Consider the following 23,123-nt stretch of genomic DNA (forward strand, 5'->3'; position numbering starts at 1 on the left):
CAGACTTAGACTATCAGGCGGTTATTTTTCCTTCATGTAACAGAGATTGCAACATGGCGCTGTCCATGGCTGACATGAATACACCATCTACTGGATGATATCTTTGTTTTAAATAGGTTTTGGGTTTGTTCGTGAGTTTGATAAACCAATAGGCACTACAGAATTTCTTTTTTTGCTGTTGTTGATGTGAAACACAAAGGACAAAGCATGTCGGGGTCAAATGTATGGAGTCGTAGCCGAGAGAGATTGAGACGGTTCCCTGAGCTGTTAGCTCAGTGTGCAGATGAGGTAAGATCCAACATGATGAGGCTTGTTGATGACATGTTTGTCCTTCATTAGGATGCCCCAACACATGAACGGGGTTACTGTACTCTTTGTTTACATTGTTTGTTACACTGTTTCCTAAATATCTGTTCCACTGTGCATTCTGGGCTGTTTTAATATTAACAAAAATATTAACTAAAACGTGTGTGTATTTGAAGGTTGTAGTCTCATTTACTAAATTTGTATCAAACATATGCACTTTTTAAAGCATTTTGTATTCATGTATAAGTTTGATGTATGTCGTAATATACGAATTCCCTTTAAAGGCGTCGTAAGGTGCACTTAGAAAAGGGGGGCGATTTAATAGCACTTAATTGAAAATATTACATTAAAAAAAGCACAAAACTTCAAAGTGTGGCATGCATTTGTATCCAACTCCTTTAAACTGATTTGCCTAAATAAAATCTAGTATAAAACTGGCTTCACTCGGGATCTCATTCGTAAATACAGCGCACCTGCATGCGGACCTAGATTCAGATGAAAATCAGTGAAAATAGACAAAAAAATTTGTTCCCAAAACTTTTCATTCCAATCCAACAAAGATTGCTTTCTTCTTTTTTTTTCGTAAATAAGAAATTACAAAAGTTTCAGTTTCCTTGATGTGGAAACCTGATAGACATACAGTATATCAGACGAGTGTGTGTGTGTGTATATATATATATATATATATATATATATATATATGAGAAAACTTTTCTACCAAAAAACCCCCCAGAAATTTTCTTGAAAATAAAGAAGATATTTCTGAGCTCGGCAAGTCAAAATTCACTGGAAAATATTACAATTTTCTACTTTTCATTGTCAGAAACTTCCATGTGTTTTCTAGAAAATCACCAAGATCTATTTTTTGTGGTGGAAATTCACTCTTGCTTTTTTTCCCCTAACTTAATACGCAGCCATATAGAAATATCACGATGACTGGAGTGAATAAAAATGGACACTCCACTTTAGAGGTGAAACTAAATATTCCCTGCAATTTGATAAAAATGAATATGACTTATCTTTGTTTCTTTTTAATCGTTTGCTGTAGGCAGCCGTTTACGGGAAGTGTGTTGCTGCGACAACAACTGGCAAACAGGAGCTGAAGAAGGATGTGTGTGCTAAAGAGTTTGAGGCACTAAAGACCTGTTTTACAAATGCAGTAAGTTACAGTCCGTAATGGTGGAAATGGTGTTAATGGATTTAGAATTATTGGTTAATAAGTAGCTTTTCTCACCATTTGTTTCCCAGGCCAAGAAGAAAACCAGATGACACATCTGGACTGATCGGTGGGAGAAAACTTTCCAAGTGGAGCTTTGATGTGATGTTATGATAGGGAAGACAAACTATTTCATTTCAGTCGATATTTATACAAACCAGCAATCAATAATGTTGAAAATCTTTTATTGGATATTTTTATAAGCAAAATATTACACATAGAAAAATCTGCTTGTAAAAATGATTTTGATCTTCACAGGAGAGACCAGAAAATACAGACAGGATTTCCAACTGCACGTCTCATCGCCTTCATTTTATTCTTATTGTGTAGAAAAATGAAGGTAAAGGGAGAAAAGAGAAAAAAGTGTGGGAAAAAAATTGCACATTTAGTCTGTTCTGCAGCATATTAAAGGGAAGGCACCAAGGAAACGAGTTACGTTCAGCTGATGTGCTGTTCATAAGGCTGCAATGTACACAGGAGAGACTCAACCGGGTTTAACAGAACAGGAACTGAGCGTGAAAACTAGAGGCGGGTTCCATCCACACAAATATTAACATTAAATACAGAATATTCTTGATCAGAAATGACAGATTTTGCATAGAGATATTTCTATTTACACAGTGACCTTTCCAGAATGTTCATAAGAGACAAAAATAAGTTAATATTTACAGACTGTAGCGCAGACTTTGAGTCAGCTGTGTAGCAGAGGCTGATGAAGGCAGCGGCGTTCTGAGGTTCTACAGATTTGTGCTGTAAAGCTGGAGAGGAGGAATGTGTGTGTGCGTGTGTGTGTCTTTGTGTGTGTGTTATTCTGCTCCATCATCCACTGCAGCCTGTTTAATCTGTCTGGAGTGCAACACTCCCCCAGCCAGCAGCTGCTGCTCCAGGGCAGCATGCAGGTCTTGGCCCCCCAGCTCCAGGAGGGGCTCCAGGCCGTGGACCCCTCTGGATCCTCTGGGGTCCCCCGGGGGCCCTGCAGCCTCTCCGGGCCCCAGGGCTCTCTTCCTGCGCCTCAGATCCGTCTCTCCCTGATCCCTGGCCGTCTCATGGGAGCCCTGGAGGCGCTCCTCGGCCCCAGGGTCGGCGTCGGCTCCGGGGCCATCCTCGGAGGAAGCTTTTTCTTTCAGGTCTCTTCCTCCCGTTTTCAAAGCTTCGCCCTCGTCTCCCTTGGCGTTTCTGGGATCTAGAACCTGCTGCAGCTGCTCCAGCCTCTCCTGAGTCTCCTTCGCCTCCTGCTGTCTCTTTGCTCTCTCGTTGATCTCATCATCTACCTGGAGGTACTCAGAATGCTTTGCCTTCTCGGCGAGCTCCTGCTCTCTGTTCAGCTTCTCTCTCTTCTCTCGTTCCAACCGTTCCTTTTCCACCCGTGCCTCCACTTCTCTCTCTATCCTCTCATTTTCATCTCTCTCTCTCTCTATCCTCTCATTTTCAGCTCTCTCTCTCTCTATCCTCTCCTTTTCAGCTCTCTCTCTCTCTATCCTCTCCTTTTCAGCTCTCTCTCTTTCTAATTGCAGTTTTTCCCGTCTCTCCTTCTCCAGGAGTTCCTTGGCCAGCCGTACTTGGACTTCCTTCTCTATCATCTCCCTCTGAAGTTTTTCCTTTTCCAGCTCGTTCTCAATGGCAGTCTTTTTATTTCCGTGTCCGTCCAGCTTGTCCTTGTCCAGTGCGTCCTTTTTGAGGTTTTCCATCGCTTCTTTTTCCTTATCGAGTTTTCTTTCTTTGTCTTTGACCTGAGATGCCTGATCATTTTGAGGCTCTGCAGATTTTTTCTTCCCTAGCCGGACCCCCCGGGCCCCAAGCTCGCTCTGCTGCTGCTGAGACTCTCCTCCTGGTGCAGCTTTGGCGTCCTCCTTGTAAGCAGCAGCAGCTTCTTTAGCGGCCTCGCCTGCTGCGTTCCCAGCTGGAGCTGCTCTCTGCTCCCCAGCAGCAGCATCTTGTTCTCCAGCTGCTGCTGCCTTCGGTTCTGATCCCACGCCGGGATCTTTGGCTTTCCCCGCTCCTTCGTCCTGGACTCCCTTCTCTGCCTCAACATCTGCAGCTCCTTACACACACAAAAATAAATAATGAATTATTGTTGTCAATAAGTCTTTAAAATCATGGCAGTGATGGATTTAAACATTTACATGAGATATATTCATAATTAAGTCATGGCACTAAACATTCAATCTATCAGCCAATCAGAAGACGTTGCCGTCTTATTTTGTGCCAGTGGCAATATTCAGTTGTTGGTCATGTGACTCGTGTGATGCAAAAAAACAAAAAAAGTGTTTCCATTGCAGTTTTGCCAAATAAACCAATTTTGATATGGAAAAAAAAAAACAAAAAAAAAAACAGAACAACCCTCATTCTAGCACCAAAACTTTTGATTGAAAAACAAGTTATTTTTTAAATTGCAGTGTTTCCATTAAGCAAAACGTTAAGTTTTGCAATTATATGGTCAACGAACGTAGCCAATGCAGAGGAATATTACTCACAGCTGCATGTATAAATCAGCCAACCAGCAGTGATGTGTGTGTGGTGTGTGTACGTACCGCCCGGCTGCTTCTGGTGGATCTCCTTGTGCTGCTCTTCTATGACGGCCAGCAGCTTCTCCTGCTGGTCCAGAAGCCTCTTCTGCTGCTCCTGCTGCTCCTTGATCACCTGCAGCAGCACAGCGTGGTCCAGCTGGCCCTCTGCACGGACACACACACATCCAGCTGAAGCAAGACACACTTCTGAGTACAGAGTGACGGACCACAGCCTCAGGAATGAGAGGACTCAATCTAGACTAGACGTTAGAGGAGAAGGTGGATGGAGGATCTGTTCTTCACTAACAGAGATGCACCAGGTTCAGTTGTTCACCTGCAGGTCAAGTGTTTAGCAGTTTGATTCTACAAAGTGCAACAAAATCTAGAAAACATGGACATGGTTTTGTAGCCTTCCTGACGAGAAACGGTAATATTTATATTCAAAGGAAACATCACACTGTGTGAGAAACAATAGCTGTTAAAAAGGATTTGAACTTTTAGAATGAAAACAAAAAAGTGGTACCTAATATTAATGATTAATGGGTTAGCATTAATAACGTAGCAGTTATCTGTGTGTTATATGGAGAACGTAGAGCTTTACCGTAGCTCTAAGACGGGGTGGGGGTCCAACTTTGTGTGACGTGGGTCAAAATTATCTAGTCAAAAGTGTTTACAGGACAAGAAAATAATAAAAAAGGAACTAAAATCAAGTAGAAAGTTATGAAGATTCAGGTGCAGCAAAGGCATCTTTCCAACAAAAGTCTATTAAAAAAGCATGACCACAAAAATAACAACACTTTGTGTCGTAATTAAGATTTTCCATTGGAAGAGAATTATGTCAGCAATACTTTTACCCCGATTAAAAATAAAAAGTTCAATAAACAAATTGGTATCACTGTTAAAAATAGGATTGTAAATTTTCCTTGGAGCAGCCAGTCACCATTCAGGGCAGAGGAAGTTGAAAACTTAACCATCTCCATCTTGGTGCATCTCCGTTCACGACCATCAGTCAACTAATGCAGCGGTTAGTAAAATGAGCCGCGTGTTAAAGTAATGATTACTGATCAGCTGATGAGTGAGTGTGGTGACAGACTGTGACACAGAGACTAGAAGGAAAGAGGGAGTCCATACCTGCAACCAGCTTTTTTATCACTGCCATTTGAATCCGCCAGAGAGAAGGAAACAAAGGAAAGGCGTTAAGAGGAGGAGAAAAGTAAACGGAATATAAGAGAGAACAAGTCACATCAGACAGCCGAGTGCACCAAGAATCAGGGAATAAAATCAGATCGCAGTGTGTCTAACACCTCAGGTGCAACAAGCAAAGAGAGAGGAAGAGAAGAATCAAAGTTAGATTTTAACTCCAGGAAGCTGTTTGGGAACCAGGCCGGGTTTCTGACATGGTTTCCTCTGATTGTCCAAATCAGTGGGTAGAAACATACCTGGAAACCAGCACAGGTAGGGAGGCAGAACCTGAGCATCACAGCGTCGGACTGGTCGACTATCTCAGCACATTGTTTCAGTTATCCTGCAGGTTTTGTTTTCCATTCATTTTAAATCATTAGCCTGTTAGCTTCAGAGGACGGAAGCTACGTAAATGTTGAAAAGTATCGCTCCAGCCATGGTAGATGAAAATGTTTGAGGAAATTCTAAAGAAAAGCCCATCATGGAAATAAACTTAAATACAGGGAGCAGCAAACTCCACCTTAGAATATCAGAAATGACTCAGAGTGAGCGCCTGATGCCTTGGAACTGGATTCAAATCAACTGGAACGTTTTCCTTCCAAAAACAAACCCACCGTTTTGGGGAGAGCTTTAGGGAGTCACAAAGTTTGGGGTTTAATTCCAGCTTCCTCTGTGACCACGTTAATGAGCCTTCAAGCAAGGCACTAATTCAAAGCACGTTCTATTATTAAAAGTCTGGCAGAATTTTAATGGTGCTGTTCCCAGATACTCATCCGGCTGCAACTAAAGATAAACAGACAAAATGTGACCAGTTTGAAACGTGACACAATGTGACAAAGTTCAATGGCTGTGAATATTTAAGTATTTAACTTTTTAATGAGTTAAATTTCACCAAATTAATTCCCTACATCTTATTGAACCTTTTTTAAATAAATACTGTTTTATTATGACATATTGTAAGGCTGTCAGAATGGACAGAGGCACATGTAGAGAGCTCTCCGAAACACATTTTGCTGGACGAGAAATTGCTCCAGTTCTTATTGTGATAAATGATAATATTGTTGAGACCATTTTCAAGTCATATATTGGTAATGGAATAATGCTGCCAGTCAACTCTCTCAAAGACCAATAACTGTGATCTTGTAAAGAACGCTTCACACTGGAACTGGAATACATTGGAAATATCAAAAATGAAACGGAAAGAAAAACCACTTGAAACCAAAACTGTAAATAAAATGGATTATGACGTATCTGTAAACAAAATTTCACTTTAAAAAATATTAAGAAATCACAAGTGAAGTTCATTTTAGTTAATGTGATTAATCGATTCATTACTTAATTGCTTATTGCGACAGGCTTCATCCCCAGTAAAACAGAGGTTAGACCAGTTGGGTTCTGGTATCCTACTGCTGCTTCTGTCACGTTATTTTTCTCCACATCTCACTTTTTCTGACTTCATGTTCAGTAAATTAGGCTGAACCTACCGTCCATCTTCTCGTCTGCTGTGTCTTTGCTGTCTGCGGCTGCGCCAGCGTCTGCGCCAGCGTCTGCGGCTGCGCCAGCGTCTGCCACAGGGTGACGCTCTCCTTCAGCATCTGGAGCTGTTCAGAAATTTCATAGAAGTTGGACAAAACATACAAAAGGGAATTGCTGCATATTCCCTATATTGCTAGTTGTTAAATCTTTACCCTTTTCTGCAGCATTGGGTTGTTTGGCAGCTTCTTTGGTTGGTGTTCCTGCTGCCTGATTGGCTGCTACAGCTGCAATGTCGTTGGCAGCATCTTTGGCAGGTTTTTCCACCTCCTTCAGTGCAGCAGAGTCCTTCTTGCCCACCTCTCTGACCGGCTTCTTCAGCACCTCATTGGACTCCACCGGACCACCCGCCTCCCCCTCTTCCTTCCTTCCAGCGGCCTCTTCAGCGTTTTGTTCTTTCCTGTCGTCTTTCTTCAGGTCGGGCTTCGGCTCATCCCTTTGTGGCTCTGCTTTGAGCCCTTCTTCAGCTTGCTTCTTCTCTTCCAGCTCTGGTTTGTCCTTCCTGGAGTTGACCCTCACTTCGTCCTGAGGGATGGGCGGTTCATGGCGGTGGGCTTCCCCCTCCGGCACAACTGCGGCAGAGCGAACAGACAGAGGTCGTAAATGGCTCCGGATCCACTCCGTTTCACAGTTTGCTTAAGCTTACTTACCGGCCTCGGGGCGGTCCAGCTGCACCACTTCCTCCTCCTTCCTCTCCAAGGGCCCTTTGATCTGCGGGTGCTCGGGTCGCACAGCATCCCCTTCTGGAAGAACAGGCTTCTCTATTTCTACTGGTTTTTTGACCGCAGCAGCATCTGTGAGGACAAGAAAAACTTTATCAACTCAAACACCTGCAGTATGTTACAGAGACTCAACATGCACTAATATAGTTTGTGTTAATTTGTGTTGAAAATCAAGCTACTTTTTCCTTCTACTCAACTTTTCACCAATAAGCTTGCTTCCAGAACACTTTTGTTGGTGGCTTGTAAATGACCCTGTGTCTAACTTATTATTGGTCTTGTGTTAAATTTTAATTTTGGGGTTAAGTGACAGTCATAATCATCATAAGAATGTACACACTCTGAGTGTAATTAATTTATGTAAAATACAAATACGTTTTTTGATCATACAATTTATAAAGACGCATCTGTATTTTAGTTTTAAAACTGCTGATTTCAAAAGATCCACTAGGTGGCAGCAAATGCAAAAACAACATATCTGACGCCTCAGAGTAAAAAGAGTGAAGACGATTTAAAACTAACAGAAAACAGGTGGACTGTTTGCTCCAGGAGGAAACACGAAGCTTCTGCAGGTTTTACCAACTCAATTTTAAGACTTTTAAGAATTAAATTAAAGACCTGTATCACGATACAAATGTACAAAAGAAAACTGCGTTACTTTTATATAGTGCAAAGATTTTTTTGCACAGAACGTGACGGACGTCGACTCGTCTAACCAACTGGCACTTAGGAAAAAAGCTAGCAAGGGTTTAGCAGCTAGTTAGCGGTAGCCTCAACCTCCTGGAGTCACAGAACGTAAGAAAGATGTCTGCGTGCGACTCAAACTTTTGACTGACAGAAAAGTCCCACCAGAAAAATAAACTACCATACATACCTACATATGAGACTAAATAATTATCTTTATTTTAGATATATTAATTTAATCTTAAGACTTTTTGAGGATGCGCTGACACCCTACAATAAACAGAAAATAAACAAATTAGAGGAAATAAATAGGGAAAATATGTTTTTGCCTTTATTGTATTTTTTTTAAATAATGAGGAACTGTGAAGTTTACGACTCTTCTTACTCCTGTGTTACCCCAAAACAGCAAACCCAGATAAAAACAATGTTCTCCGGGTCTCATTGGTTTGCTTCATCTCCCTCTGAGCCCACAGCATCCATTTGCTTCATACAGGTCAAGCCTGCAGTCATTTTCTAGCTGCCACAGGAGGTATGAGGGTAGAGGAGGCTGAACATGGTGTGTTTTAAGGGGTTGGGGGCTGGTAGGAGAAATGAACAGAGGCAGAGGGGCTGAGAGAAATTGCTGGAGTTTGAAGGGCATCAATCCCGCTTCATCAATGTCAAGCACTGAGCGCTTCTTTCAGATATTATCAAGAGGTTATCTCCTCACCCTGCCTGCCTGTCTGACTACCAGTCACCCTGTCTGTCTCTTTTCTTCTCAGGGAAATAGAAAAAAAATAGCATTCTTCTGTGGCTGTTCTGTGCTTTTGTTTTAATCTCAATAGCTCTTTGCCTCTGGTTCATTTTTTCTCTACAAAGCTCATTTAGTCTGCTGCACAAGCCTTTGGAATTTGAAAGCAAAACAAGAAACAAGCATCTCCTTTCTGTTGCTGGTGTGTTTTACAGAAAATAATGACATGCCGTGGTGCTGGCCAATCTCACACTCAGCAGACGGCCCCGGCCCGGCTCCGGCTCCGGCCCGCTGAGGTAAATGTTTCCACGGCTCATTAGAAAACCACTTTCATTTACAGTCCATCAAGTGGCTAAGTGTCTGGCAGCCATTAGAGGAAGTCGTGATCTTTACCGTGCGGGTCGGGGAGGTTTGGTGGAGGCGCCATGTTCCTGTTGGGTGCCGGGGGAGGAGGAGCCGGGACTTTGTAGCTGGGGCTGCTGGTGGAGACGGAGAGTGTGGTGAAGGTGCTGATCAGGAGGATTCCCAGGCCAACGCAGAGGACCAGCTACAGGACACACACACACACACACACACACACACACACACACTGCTTACCAAAAGTATTTAGCCCTCTTCAAAGTGTTTCACATTTAGCCACTATTTGACTCTGTAGAGATTCACCATCAGGCAACAAGATAACTATTGAGCTACATTCACACAGCAGGTCTTGATGTTGATTTCTGATTTCTTTCTTTTCTTTTTTTTTTTTTTGCATGGGTGGTGGTTCATTAAACTGGATGTCACAACCCCAAAGCGACCTGAATGCACAGAAGGCGGTGGCAGATGTCACACAGCAGCGCGCTGTTTAAGTAATAAGGGACGCTGATGTTTATGGCTGGGTTTTAAAGCAGTGGGAGCTTACAGGACTGTCACCAGATCAAAACAACATGAGGGAAGCTAATAAAAAGAAAGAACAACTAATAACAGCAGCCTTTTGTGGAGCACGGACTGCAGGTTCTGTTGAGAAGTCTGTTTGGAGGTGGAGTCAGAGCCAAGTGTGGAGGCACTTCAGTGGAACAGACTGAAGTCACAATTTCATGATTCAGATTTTTTTCAGCAATTGTTTATGTCTGGCCTGGCTTCTTCTGGTGCAGAATTATGACGCACGTCTCACGTCAACAACGTAAAAATCTGATTTCATGCAACGCTGTGGCTGACCACACTTTTTAAACAATCAGATACGTATCAGAATTAGTCTCACATATGGAAGCTGCACAAATTAGATTTTTGAAGGGGTGAAAAGACTGAAATTGGGCCATTTAGACTGTTGATAAAAAGTTGGATACAAGTCGCATTTGTTCTATGAACGTAGCATCTATCACGCACCAGAAACACCAGATCTACAAATCTGATGTTTATGTGAGAGAGGTGAGAGGAAATCAGCTTCTTATGACAGGAAGTCATTAGATGTTCTCTTAGCTTCCAAACACGTGGAAAACGCTGCTCTGGTCAAATGAGAACAAATGTGAATTTTTGATCTTTACCAGAAGCCTGCAAGCTGCGAGTGGCTCTTTGGACCTTCCACAATGGCTCCAAATACCTTGAAATTTTATTAGCAAATGTTGATTTTGTTGTATTTTTATGCGATCTCCGCGTAACAGTTGCACTGAACTTCCACAACAGAAGGACACTATGTGTCAGTAATAATTTTTAAAAGTACATTTATTATTATCATGTTGGAAGTTTTGATAAAGATTTTTCTTTAATTTAAAAATCTAAAAAGAGAACAAAAAATGCTGGTTATTTATAAATAACAACAAATCACCTGTAGTAGATATTTAGTGTGTCATGACTAAAAGTTTAGAGTTTCAATAGTTGGTTTACCGCCTAAAATCTCAGCAGAACAACTTTAAAGTTTGTGGTGGTGTTATGATGAAACATGACAAAGTTCAACAGGATGAATAAACTTTCAAAGAAGGAAAAACCTGAGAAATGAAGCCATTCTTCTGAATCTTCCTGTAGATGAGAGCGGGACATATGAAGCATATGAGGCTGCCCATGGTGGCACCGGTCAGACCCAGGATGGTCTCCACTGTCAAGAGACAAACACAGAGATGAGCAGCAGTTCACCAGGATACGGGAGGCCATTTCCACCATGGCAGAAAAAAAAGAAAAGCCCAACAGAAAGTTGGAATTTCAACTTTTAAAGTCACAATTATGAGATTCAGTCTTAATTACAACTTTCAGAGTCATAATTATGATATAAAAAGTCATAATTTCAACTTTCAGTCATAATAATGAGATACAAAGTTATAATTTTACATCTTTTGAAAACTGGCTCTCAAAGTCAATTATGAGATACAATGTCATAATTTCAACTTTTAAAGTCACAATTTTGAGATTCAGCCGTAATTTTGATTTCCTAAGTCATAATTTTGAGATTCAAAGTAATGATTATGAGATATGGGCTTCCATAGAAGCAGGCCTTCTTATAGAAACAGAGTGGATTTCATAATTATGACAGTCAAATTTATGTTGGACTTTTTTTTTTCAGGTGAAAATGAGCTTCCATATCACTAAGTCAATTTTCAAGTGTGGCCTAAATTTACCAAGAAACCATCAAAACAATGAGAGAATTCTTAGCAGGAAGCTTAAAGTCTAGTAAAAATCTACAGAATAGGTAAAAAAAAAAAAAAAGAGTTCTATCAAAGTAATAAAAATCATACAATGGTGAATGAAATGGTCCATTTCAAATTCCCGTGTTTAATTTTGAAAACATGACTAAAGCTTCACTGAGTGTTCTGTCCAGCACTTTATGCTAAACTATATCCTCTGTAGATTTAACCTTGTGTCTGCCATCATTAATGGCTGCTACTACTGTTGGCAGGGCGCAGCGGCCCAGGAGTCCAGGCTCTGCCACCAAGGAGCTCCGCGCTGGCCAAGGGGCCCCAGGAACCCCTCCATTTAGGGGACGGACAACAGATTGTTCTGCTCAGGTTTAGAGTCCATTCTACCCGGGATCCTCGCTGCATTTCTCCTCAGTCTATTAGTCTGATTAGATACACAAACACACCCCACACCCTTGTGTGTATGTCCACATGGATGTGTAACCAATCAGACTTTTAACAAACAGCGATTAACTAAAAACGATGAAATGAAGTGGAAAGTAACGCTAACCTTCCAACCTTTTCATCTCTACCATTTTGGAGTTGTTTGTGAGCGGTAAAGCAACCTAAAGAAGCTGACAGAGAGCCAGTACTGGTGTGTATGTGAACTTGTCTTTGTGTGATTTTATATGTGTGTGTGAGAGAGAGAAAGAGAGAGAGCTGGGGAGAATAACAGCCCTATCTAACCGTCAGCCTATCTAAAAGGAGATAAAAGTTGGGCCCCTGATTTAAAGACTGTGTTAGAGTGTGACAGTCACTGACTCGTAAAGTCACATTCACACACATCGTAAAGCTCCCCAGCTACCCCGCCCACAGAAAGGAACACATGCACCTTAAAGACGTCCACAAAAATACACACATACACACACACACACGTAGTTTTAAACCCTTCAGTCAATGCCACACACACACACAGGATGTACCATTAGGGATGAGAATGCCTCCCAGCATGGTGCCAAAAACAATGCAGAGGGTGATCATCTTGAAGCGCAGAGGGGGCATGTAACCTCCGGCAGCAAATGTCCCATCTTTCTGCTGTCAGACGGAACCAGAAGTCAGATTGGAGAAAAAAAAATTAATGAACCACTCAGGGTAACTAAACTAAAAATCTACAAAACTGAAGGTGATTTTTGTGTCTTGAGAGTAAATGAAAGAAGTCTATTGCAGGGTTGTCCCCATCTGATATTAGAAATCGGTCTGAAATCAGCCCAAAAAAAAGGTATGGGATTATATCGGCCTGCATCTAAAATCTCCTACATAAGCACACTGTTGGAAGCACTATTCCAGCATTTAGTCTTAATATCACTTGATCAAGTCTTTGCTAACATCACACTATAAAATAAGTAATAAAGTATCCATCTGTGCTGATATGGCATCGGGTCAATATCAGTATCGGCCAATACCCGAAGCTGTAATATCTGTATCATATCAGAAGAGAAAAAATTGTATCGGGACACCTCAAGTTTATCATTAACGTTCCATAAGCGCTTCTCCAAAGTATTCATAACAACTTTTATACACTTCACACCCACGGGCTTTAACATATTTTATTGGAATGTGATGTAATAGACAAACACAGACAAGAACATAGTTGCTAAATTGAAGCCTGGCCTGCGTTTGTATGGGGCTTCCCTGAGTCAACACTACTTGATGCCAGTTTTTAACCAGCTCTGGACATCTAGAAACTTACAATTCTTATATTTCCTCTCGTTTTGTGTTTTCTCAGTGGGTTTGCAGTTGTGTTGCATTCTATATTTCTCCAATAAAATACACTGAAATATGTGGTTGTAACTAATAAGGTGTAAAAAGAAAGAAAACACAAGGGTGTGAATACTTTCTGAAGGAAACTTCAACTCAACTGTCTGTAAATGGATGACGCCCCCAAACAGCCTTCTGATGGTGAGTGAAAACGCTTTCTAACCCTACCTGCTGCTCAAACAGCATGGTGTTGATGGCCTGGCGGCAGGGCAGGATCATCATGGGGAATCCAACGGCCACAGACATCATGAAGCCCACCCGGATCATTTCTGTCACCAGGTTGGATGGAAAGTTCATGAGCACATTGCCAGCGATGTTCTCTGTGAAGCTGACGTAGCCGAAGAAGCCCACCTGGTGGAGAGGAAAACAAAGGATGTAGTGTTGAGGAGGGTGGGACAAAATAATGTAGTTTTTTGTTTTTTTTCATGTCTGAACGTTTCAAAGGTGTTACTTGGGGTGCATCAATAATTTGGATGGACAATACAAATGTCTGAAAATCAGCTACTGTCCCCTCTGAGAGAGTTGACTGACAAACCCTCCCAATAGATTAACAATAGACACCTTAGGAACCTTTTGCTATATTTAGTGACTTTTCAGGACAACCCCTCCAAAAAAATGGCAAGTCACATCTTTGAAAGTATTATGTAAGATCCCCTTTTGTGAGCTTCACATCATGTTATAATGTTATTCCCTCATCAAAAACATATTTGGAGTGTTGCTTGGAGTGTGTTCTCAAGCATGTTTGAGAAATCCTTTGATCTCCATGGCAACCACTCAGGTGTGCAAAACGCCTGGGAGGACCTAGCCCCGCCTTCAAGACATAGCTCCTCCTCCAAGCTGCAGTTTCCAAGCTTCCACCTCACTGAGCAGCTTTCCTCAGGAACTCCCCCATTCAAGCTCCTTCAGACTACCCAGCAGCAATTAGCAAACACCTGGTGGAACTGCACATCTGCTGGGCTCATTATAGGAGCTTACTTCTCAACTAAAGGGTTAATAGAGGAGCCATGTTGTGATGACGTCCTGAAAGGCAGAGTTCCAGAAAGAGCAAGAGGTTTTAAAGAGACAGAGGCCCAATTTCAAGGCGATACGTTACGAAGTAAAATTTCTTTTCAGTCATATTTGAAATTTATAGCATTTTCATAACAACTGAAATTAACATAGTTAATTGATTATGCTATAATATGCCACTATGTGTCTGGAAAACACATAATACTGCCCCTTTAAAGATCTGTGATTGGCTGCGATCAGTGCACCCCTAGTTGCTGCTAAAAGCAAATGCTCCAATAGCAAAGGTAGAGCTAACGCTGAGAGTGACAGGTGTGATGAGAAGTGCCGGCTCTACTCACGGTGATGTAGAAGATGGTGACCACGTTGAGGGCGGAGGTGAAGATGATGCTCATGCGTTTGACTGACGGCTCGTCCAGGCTATCGTACGTTGGCAGCACCTGCCTGTGAGGAACAAGCAGGCCAAAACAACAAAACTCGGCATGCCGCTTCACGCAACGCCATGCTGGAGCTGCTGTTCTGCGGCTCGCATGCTGCCTGCGCTATCACACAGCTACACCCTGCTCTGAGAAGAGACACTCCACCATTCCAGATCTAACTCAGGGTTAGGGTTCCACAGATGTTGAGGGATTTGTGTTGTTTATTTTCCTGTCCTGACAGCTGACAACATGACAATCTTCACAGTCACTCATTCCAGATTTAATACCGGGGTTGGCTCTGTAAAGTTTTTTTAATGAGCAGGCATATGGGGGCCCATTAGTGCTTCTCAGTAATCAAATGATGCATCTCTTTTCTCCTGTCCTTGTCAGAAGTGCACTCATCTGATCTTATTGCTTGCTTTTGTTTATCCCACTAAAACTTGACTAATTTATCAGGAAGATTGTTCAAATGAAGCCTTCATCAACTGCGAGGCAACGGTAGTGCTTCCAGTTTACCGGAGTCAGACTGCTTTATTTTCCTCTTCACATTATGGGGAATAAAAACCTACTCAGCCTCTGTCTTATCCTTTTTGGCAAAATGTTACACAGAAAACATGTAAAGTCCAGCTCATTCCAGCTGCCAAAAAACAATAAGAAATAGAGATCAGACTTTAACTTACTACCTGCTTTGAAAAGAGTTTTGTCAAATCTGAAGCACTTGTAATTGTTCATCTAAGTGAGCAAACAAGACTTTTCTTCCCTTTCATATTTATCCTAAATAGTTGATTTTCAAGCTCCAACATTTTTGCATCATTTCATATCTACATATAGGGAAGGATCTACTTATGAAAACATCGCTAGCTTTGATTTTAAACATTAAATTAACATTTTCAATGTCACAAAAGCAGAACAAGTCCTTGCATAACCTTACTGACATTTTTCTTCCACAAACCTCTTTTTTCAAAGCTGGCACTGTTAGGGTTATGTATACATTTGTATATCATCTTAAGAAAAAGTGAATTATCTTGTACTGAGCACTTGAGTGAGATTTTCTGCAGTTTGGGATTAAATCACACAAGTACGACGTCAGGCACTGAGCAAGTCGTCTTCCACGTTCTATCTCAAGGGAACTTCCTGTCTGGATTCCAGAGAACTAAAAATCGCATCTCAAAGCTCATGCATCTGTGGATTTCCAAGTCAAGATGTGAAAAGCCAGAAGTTTGTCAGTTCATGCAAAATGTTCGTAAACGAAAGACATGGGATGGAAGTGTGATGAAGGGCATACAAAATGCTAACAGTGTGTGTGTGTGTGTGTGTGTGACACAGAATAGGTGACAGTAGGCAAGGCTGGCCGAGGTAAAATGTGAAATTGCTCCTCTCTTCATCATTTCCTGCTCTGTGCTGTAGCAGGGGGCGGCTGTGTGGAGGGGACCATTGACACATTAACCAGTAAATTTACAGGCTTTATATATAAAAGCCAGTGCCTGGCAGGTTTTAGAGCATTATAAACTTTCCTGGCAGAGTTTTTTTTCCCTCACTTCCTTTCTTCGGTACAAAAGAAGAGCCACGGAGCAGAAACAAGACGGGAAGCAAGACGCCGTAACTTTCTCCTCCTCTTGTTCTTTCTCAGCCTGTCTCACTTTCACACACTCTGATTTTTATTAGCTCCAGCCTTACCAGGATGCTATCTCTTAACACTTTTTCTTTTTTTTATTGTGTGAGCCAATAAATCTTTCCGCCAACATTAAATGAAACAGCAAGCATCTAATGGTCACTCAACCGTCCTTCCTGGAAGGCTGATGTCCTCTGATGAAACTGGGGAGATGTGGTGGAGGAATTCTTCAAATTTACAGGAATGACATGTTTCACTGTACATCAGGTTAAAAGATGAAAAGATAAATCCAAAACATTGTGAAGCACTGATGCTAAATAGTCAGGAAACACCAGCTGTTTTCAGATTTTTAGAAACCCATTTGTTCCCAGAACACAATTAGCTTGTTTTGGATGCAGATAACGTTAGCTATTCAAGCCAGTAGCAATATTTTTTTTTTCATTCTACAATTGCTCTCAAAAGTCAACACCCCACTGTGAAAACAAAAACAAAGGTGAGACCAGGATAAATTATTCTGACCTCTTTACTCACATATAATGGAACATTTGTCCTGTACTATTCAGTTGACAAAGAAATAATTCTGCTGTAATGAAAAAAAAAGCTGCAAGAAAGTGGATGGATAAATGTGGACGCCATTTTTAAAACTCCTCTTTATTCAATTTCAGAACTTCTCTGGCAGTAGACTATCAACACACCAAACATTTCCTGGCAATGTTCATGATCTCTACACTGCAAAAGTTCTATAAAATCTAGGGTGCATTCACACCAGGTCTGCTCAGTTCACTTTAATAGAAAATTTAGTTTGTGTGCCTAGAAAGTCTGGTTCGTTTGGGGAGATGTGAACAAGCAAAATCGAACTCTGACTCAGAACAAAGAAGCAAACATTGGTCCGTCTAAAAACTGAGATCTCAGTTCAGCTGAAGTGAACTCTGGTATGATTCAAATTAATGTGTGAACGCCAAGCAGACTGGAGACTGCTGCAAAAGCAGGAAGTGGACCACATTGCAGGGCATTCTGGGTAAATACCCCAAAACAAACAAGTGAGTCTCCCGTTAGCAGGAGAAATGATTGATGGTCTTTTTCCAAAGACAAAGGAGAAATACTAAAACCAATAAAATCTGAAGCCACTCCACTTTTGTTCACATTTTATGAAGAAGGAAGTTGTGATTAGTGTCTTCAGAGTTTATGTTGTTTCCTTCAGTGGCTCTTGGTGCAGCGCCCCCAACAGAAAGTCAACAGGTTTTTAAAGGGTTTGGATCATTTGACAAATGCAGTGTGAAAGAGAACCGCACCAGCTGCAGCAGCTATTGGCAAACCTTCAATTGGTAAAAATTATCAATTTATTATATAAACTATAGTGCCTTAATAAAGCAGTGGATCTATTTGTACCCTTCTCCTGGCTGATACTTTTGTGCAATGGCATTCTTGCGATTGTTTGTAACCCATCTGAAAATGATGGCTTGAGTTAAAGAATGCAAATGTTTTTCACATCGCAAGATGAAAAATCCAAGTATTTCAGCTGAATTTCATTACAGGCTGATCAGATTCACTGTAATTGGTGGCTGGTGAGACACAGGAACACTCAATGCTGAAACCGAATCAGAAGACGCTTTGCTAAGGGATTCGTTTCACTGTGTGCACACTTATGCAACCAGGCTATTGCAGCTTTTTACTTTTTACATCAGCAGATCCATCACACAAATTGTACTCTCAGCTGAAATACACAGCATGAATGATATTTTAAAAGGTGAAAAAGTGCATGGAATTATTTATAATGGTCTCGGGTTTGTTCATTACAAAAGCTGGCACTTATCTGGGGCGTGTAGCCTTTAATGATGATAATGTGATACCTTAAACCAATAGTGCTCACTTTTTATTGCTGTGACTGCAAGGTTTCCCCCAGAGAACTTGCTAAGCCCGATGGTTGGGCGCTAGGGCAGTCATTCATCCAGCGGCCCGTCGTGTTTTTGAGTTAAAAAATCTTTAAAGTTAACAAGAAATTTGAAAATATCACTTAATAATTATGTACTATTGAAAGATGAACACTAACTATAAAGACTTCAAAAATGCAAACATTATAAAAAGACTTAAAAAAAAAAAAGCAATGCTTAGCCTGGTAGGGGCACAAGTAAAGCCTGGTGGCCCGCCAGGCTTATAATACACTGAGGGAAACCCTGGACAGACAAGTTCAGTCAGATTTTCAAACAATTGTTTGATTTTCTGAATTGGAACTGTTCACTTCTGAGTACCAAGTGCAAACTAGTCTACTAGTTCTTTACTAGTTCTATCAAAGTTTTTTTCCCGCACGCTTTCTGCTCCGTGGATCTTTATATAAATCCAACAGTTTCTTTGACTTTTTGCATATGATGGATACCCAGACATTTTGAGCAGATTTCCAACCTTTTGCCACCGGCCCCTCCCAGAGGGATGGCTTCTACTGCACACTTTAACGTGTCCGTAAGAGGAGCCAAGCGTTCCACATTATTCTACTTCCAAAAAAAAACCACAGGGCCAGCTCCCACCACGTCATAATGGCGATGTTAAGTAATGTTCTAGCTGAAAATAAACACATTTCATGAACGTAATAAAAATCCAATGTGCTAAGAGCTGTTTAATCAGCCCGTGAATACATCAGTGTGTCTGTAAGATGGCGGCAGTCCAAGGCGTTGATTAGTGGTTTGGCTGAAGCTGAGTGAGTGCTTGCCTTGCTCAGTGTGACCACAGGCCAAGAAATCCCCCCCCACCCACTCCTCTGCCAAATATCACTTAGCACAACAACGCTCACGCAGACACACACAAGTGCATGTTTTCTTTGTTTTGGGGTGACATGCACATGCCCACCACACCATGTTTAGTTAGCTCTGTCATTACATTAATTCAAGTCAGGTTTAGGTCTCCAGGCTTACAGCCACCGCCCCCTCCCAACAGTTTTACTCACTTACTCTCGCACAAAACAAAAACACCGCCGCCCAAACATCTGCCCCGTAATGATCTCACCATAACAGTCCCCTAAATCCTTCCCCAATGCTGCATTCACATCCAACACAAACTCCATCCATTAGGTCGGTCCAGGCGGCCCCACCACCCGCGCAAAGCCGGCGCACACCCAGGGCAAGCAGCGACGGTAGAGGACAGCACAAAGGAGGCACTGATTGAGCCAGCAGAGGGATGAAAGGGAAGAAATGCGGCAGCTCAGAGACGCTGCTGCTCTAGCGATTACTACACTCACTGGGGGGAACTTCACTGGAATGCGAAGGCAGTTTTTGATCGCTTATGTTTGCTTTTAAGAGCAGAAAAATTTGACTACAGCAAACAGTTTTGCAACATAACCTTGCCTTTAAATCCTCAAATGTTTGTTTTGTTTTTTTCCCTCTTGACAAACTCAACCTAAATCCTAAAATCCTTGAAAATGACACGAGTAAACAAAAAGAGACCTTAAATTACTCTGGGCTATCTTTAGGGACTAAACATAGGCCAGTATCAAAGAACACTAAGTTTTAAATCTTCAGTATCTTATCAGAGGGTTTTTAATGAGGTGCCAGGGAAAAACGAGTTTTCTCTACTTGTCCACACAAGTAGAGAAAACTCGTTTTTCATCATATGTTGCTGCACACTGCTGATCAGCTGGATTATAAAAGCCTACAACACTTTTCACTCTGTGAGGAAGACAAAGGGGACTGATGGGACCCATTTCCTGCTCCAAACATTCTTGCTAAGGTGTGTTTAATAATTAATGGTAATGGTAATTTTAAACTGATTATCATTATTGTTATGATTGAATGTGTTATTATAATTATTATTACAATTACTATTAATAACTAAGACAACAGGTATCTTCTCAATATCAATTATATTTTATTGAGGAACAAATTAGGGGAAAACAATGAAGACAGTAGGTTTTTCAATTCAAAATGAAATCATTTTTATCAGGCAGTATATGGGACAACCTTTTTAACAAGATGAAGAAGAGGCTGCAAGCAGTGATGTTTACATTTCTGCTTACATCACTATGTGGGGGTTTAGAGCATCTGTATGCTGAACGTTATTTTTACTGGTTTCCTTGTAATTCAAAACATCAGGCCAACCTCATTATCACATAGACCTAAATCATCAAGTCCAAAGTGTCCATGAGATAAATATATAAATAATATTAATCAAAAATGCATTAATAAATTATATATATATCTACATATTTTCTTTTTTTATCAGCTCAACAAAAACTAAACAGGCATATTTAGCCAACTCTGATAAAAATTAAAGACAGCTTAGGGTGCACAGAGTTCAGTATTGCATAGAAGTTGTTGGATATTTGTCTGATTATTAAAAGATTGATATTTTGTTTAGTAATATGCAACACTTTTTTAAATTATTTTTTGGGGATTTTATTAACAAACTGCAACATGGGGGCCATGGATGGAAAACAAAACCCATTTTGGTTTAAGGAATATTGTATTTATTTCATTTATGCTTTTGACAATAAATCTAATCAGTTATTAATATATTTTATTTGAATTTGTACAGTTCTTTTTGCAACAGATATAAGAAGCTGGACTGTTGATTTGAAACTTTGAGATCATTATTGAAAATGTTCAATACAGAGAAAAAAAACGTTTTGTTTTTTTATTCCTCCATTCACAGAGAACACAATCAGCAGTAGAAATAACAGTCACATTTCTGTTTTAAAAAAAACCATATTATATATATTTATTTATTCATTTATTTATTTACTTATTTTTTCACTCAAGGTGATGATACTATGAGATTCTCGTATCAGCCCACAGCTATCAAGTTCTGATATAAAATAAATTCAAAATCTGGAGCTGGACAAAAACTTTTTAAATCAGCTTTATGACGTTATCCTGAAGTAGGGCAATGGGGGGAGAGGAGTACTTACGACTGGCAGGCGAAGGCCATCCCACAGATAGGGATACAGCGAAAAACACCCTCCCAGCGCACCACATAGACCTGCCCTAGCCACCAGCCGCTGAGCAGCCCGTGTTTGAACGAGGACAGCACCATCTGAGGGGAAGGAGGCGGAGGGGAGGGAGGGGGGAGCGGGGGTTACAGCCCAGACCAAATGAATACAAATGGACGGAGGACAGGAAGACCATAGAAGAAAAAGGAGGATGGTGTCCATGTCGACAGCTCGCTGATTTTTTTCGTCATAATCATTGAGGGAAGAAAATCAGAAAACATGAAGAGACAGAAATGGAAGGAAGCCGCGTCCTGGATGAAAAACCCGTCGGAATCAGACAGAATGAGTCAAATAGAAAGCTGGGGAAAACTGGAGGCTTTTGGGCGACAACCTAACAGGTTTTTCACCAGCATGCGCTTCCTTTGTCTTGCTCCTTCAAAAAAAAAAAATCCACCACATCCAGAACATTGTGATTCATTCTGGGTGGAGATGTAGCAAAAAACTTGGTTAAACCCCTCTGCCTTACTACTACTGCCACCAAAGACAGACAGACAGACACACACACACACACACACACAGCTCAAACCAGAAAAGGTGAATGAATGATGGGGATGAAGGACAGGAGTGGGCAGAAGGTTCAGGTGGGAACATGAGGAAGGATTTAAGGAGAGCAAAGCTTTCTTCACTCTCTGCCCTTACCGTGGTGTTATTGGGGGTGGGGGTGGGGTTTACTTACGGGTGACAGCAGAAGGTTGTGGCGATAATGGGCAGGCACTGAATGACGCCCTTGAAACGCCACAGGTGAACCTGCTCCACCCAGGAGCCCGAGATTATGCCGTAGCGCAGAGACGACAACACTATCTACATCACCAGAAGCAGAGACAGCGGCGAAAAGAGGAGGGGAGAGAGGCAGAAGGGGGGAGAGGGGTGCACATGTTAGGTAGAGGAGAGGAAGGGAGGCGGGACAAGAGAGGAAAAAAAAAGACAGGAAAGTTAGATGATGAAGGGTGAGAGAGGAGATCAGTTAAGGATAGGATGGAAAGAGGGAGGGAAGGAGATACATCTATTAGAGGGTGAGGTGACTGGGCCAGGTCGGGCCGGGTCTAGAGTCAAACTCACCGCACCACTGCTCTAGGTTACCGACATGCTCCACAACTCACATGACAACAGAGAGAGACAGAGAGAGAGCAGCAATGGCAGTTTGAAGAGTTTGGAGGAATTCAGTAAAACTGAGCTGAACATAAACACAACCTAACTCACACCAGGCAGGAAACTGATGCTGGACCAGCCTCTGCTGCTCTGCTGTAGTACGTTGCCTTGACGACCATCTGCAGTACTACAGCAGGGCCGTCTCTAGGTTTTGTGGGGCCCCGACTTATCAAAACGGTGTAGGAATGATCTGCTGATTATTTTTGGATTAACCGATTGATGATCGGACAGCTAAAGCTGCTTAATAGATTTTTTTTTTTTTTTTGAATTTAGATCAGCTGAAGCTGCATCTGCCACTTGAGGAGTTTTGGGTAGAACATATTCACAGATAAAAAATGTGCTTTTACATCTTAAATGGAAAAATGTATGCATAAATAAAGCAGTGTAAATATACTTTTTTGACTCCAGTAAACAACTAAACAATTACACAACTTGTTCACCATTATTTTAATAATTGATTGATCATGATTAATCGTTTCATCCCTAATGGTTTTTATATAACTGAACTGAGACGTCGCCTGGTACATCTTTGTTCTACAGAGTAAAGAGGGATGAATCCAGTTTTTTTTATTATTAATTGTAATGCATGCATCTTTTCCTTCTCTTCACAAATACGTCAAATTATGTTGGTCCATCATATAAAGAGAATTTTTTGGTTGTGTGAAAACATGAAACAGTTC

The 23,123-nt window shown here is 41.3% G+C and overlaps 2 protein-coding genes across 7 annotated transcripts in view; one reads left to right on the top strand and one right to left on the bottom strand.

Annotated features, from left to right (window-relative positions):
• ndufaf8 (NADH:ubiquinone oxidoreductase complex assembly factor 8) lies at positions 1-1,808 on the top strand. The gene is made up of 3 exons (XM_007559328.2): positions 1-288; positions 1,355-1,465; positions 1,555-1,808. The coding sequence occupies exons 1-3, from the start codon at positions 208-210 to the stop codon at positions 1,573-1,575; spliced, it is 213 nt and encodes a 70-aa protein (XP_007559390.1). The 5' UTR covers positions 1-207; the 3' UTR covers positions 1,576-1,808.
• Positions 1,691-23,123, bottom strand: part of slc38a10 (solute carrier family 38 member 10) — a 26,647-nt gene continuing 5,214 nt past the window's right edge. The window contains exons 6-18 of one of the 6 annotated variants that reach the window (XM_016675030.1): positions 21,971-22,095; positions 14,630-14,732; positions 13,452-13,634; positions 12,449-12,560; positions 10,845-10,951; positions 9,271-9,424; positions 7,395-7,538; positions 6,900-7,316; positions 6,696-6,812; positions 5,161-5,181; positions 4,054-4,194; positions 3,002-3,563; positions 1,691-2,911 (exon numbers count right to left, since the gene is read on the bottom strand). In XM_016675030.1, the coding sequence (XP_016530516.1) occupies positions 2,329-2,911; positions 3,002-3,563; positions 4,054-4,194; positions 5,161-5,181; positions 6,696-6,812; positions 6,900-7,316; positions 7,395-7,538; positions 9,271-9,424; positions 10,845-10,951; positions 12,449-12,560; positions 13,452-13,634; positions 14,630-14,732; positions 21,971-22,095 (2,769 nt within the window). In that variant the 3' untranslated portion in view covers positions 1,691-2,328. Of the gene's footprint in view, positions 3,564-4,053; positions 4,195-5,160; positions 5,182-6,695; positions 6,813-6,899; positions 7,317-7,394; positions 7,539-9,270; positions 9,425-10,844; positions 10,952-12,448; positions 12,561-13,451; positions 13,635-14,629; positions 14,733-21,213; positions 21,339-21,970; positions 22,096-23,123 lie in introns of all 6 variants that reach the window. The other 5 variants (XM_007559285.2, XM_007559293.2, XM_016675021.1 and 2 more) reach the window with 5 other exon arrangements.

The sequence above is a fragment of the Poecilia formosa genome, unplaced genomic scaffold (genome assembly GCF_000485575.1).
Source record: "Poecilia formosa unplaced genomic scaffold, Poecilia_formosa-5.1.2 Scaffold4, whole genome shotgun sequence".
Taxonomy (NCBI): Eukaryota; Metazoa; Chordata; class Actinopteri; order Cyprinodontiformes; family Poeciliidae; genus Poecilia; species Poecilia formosa.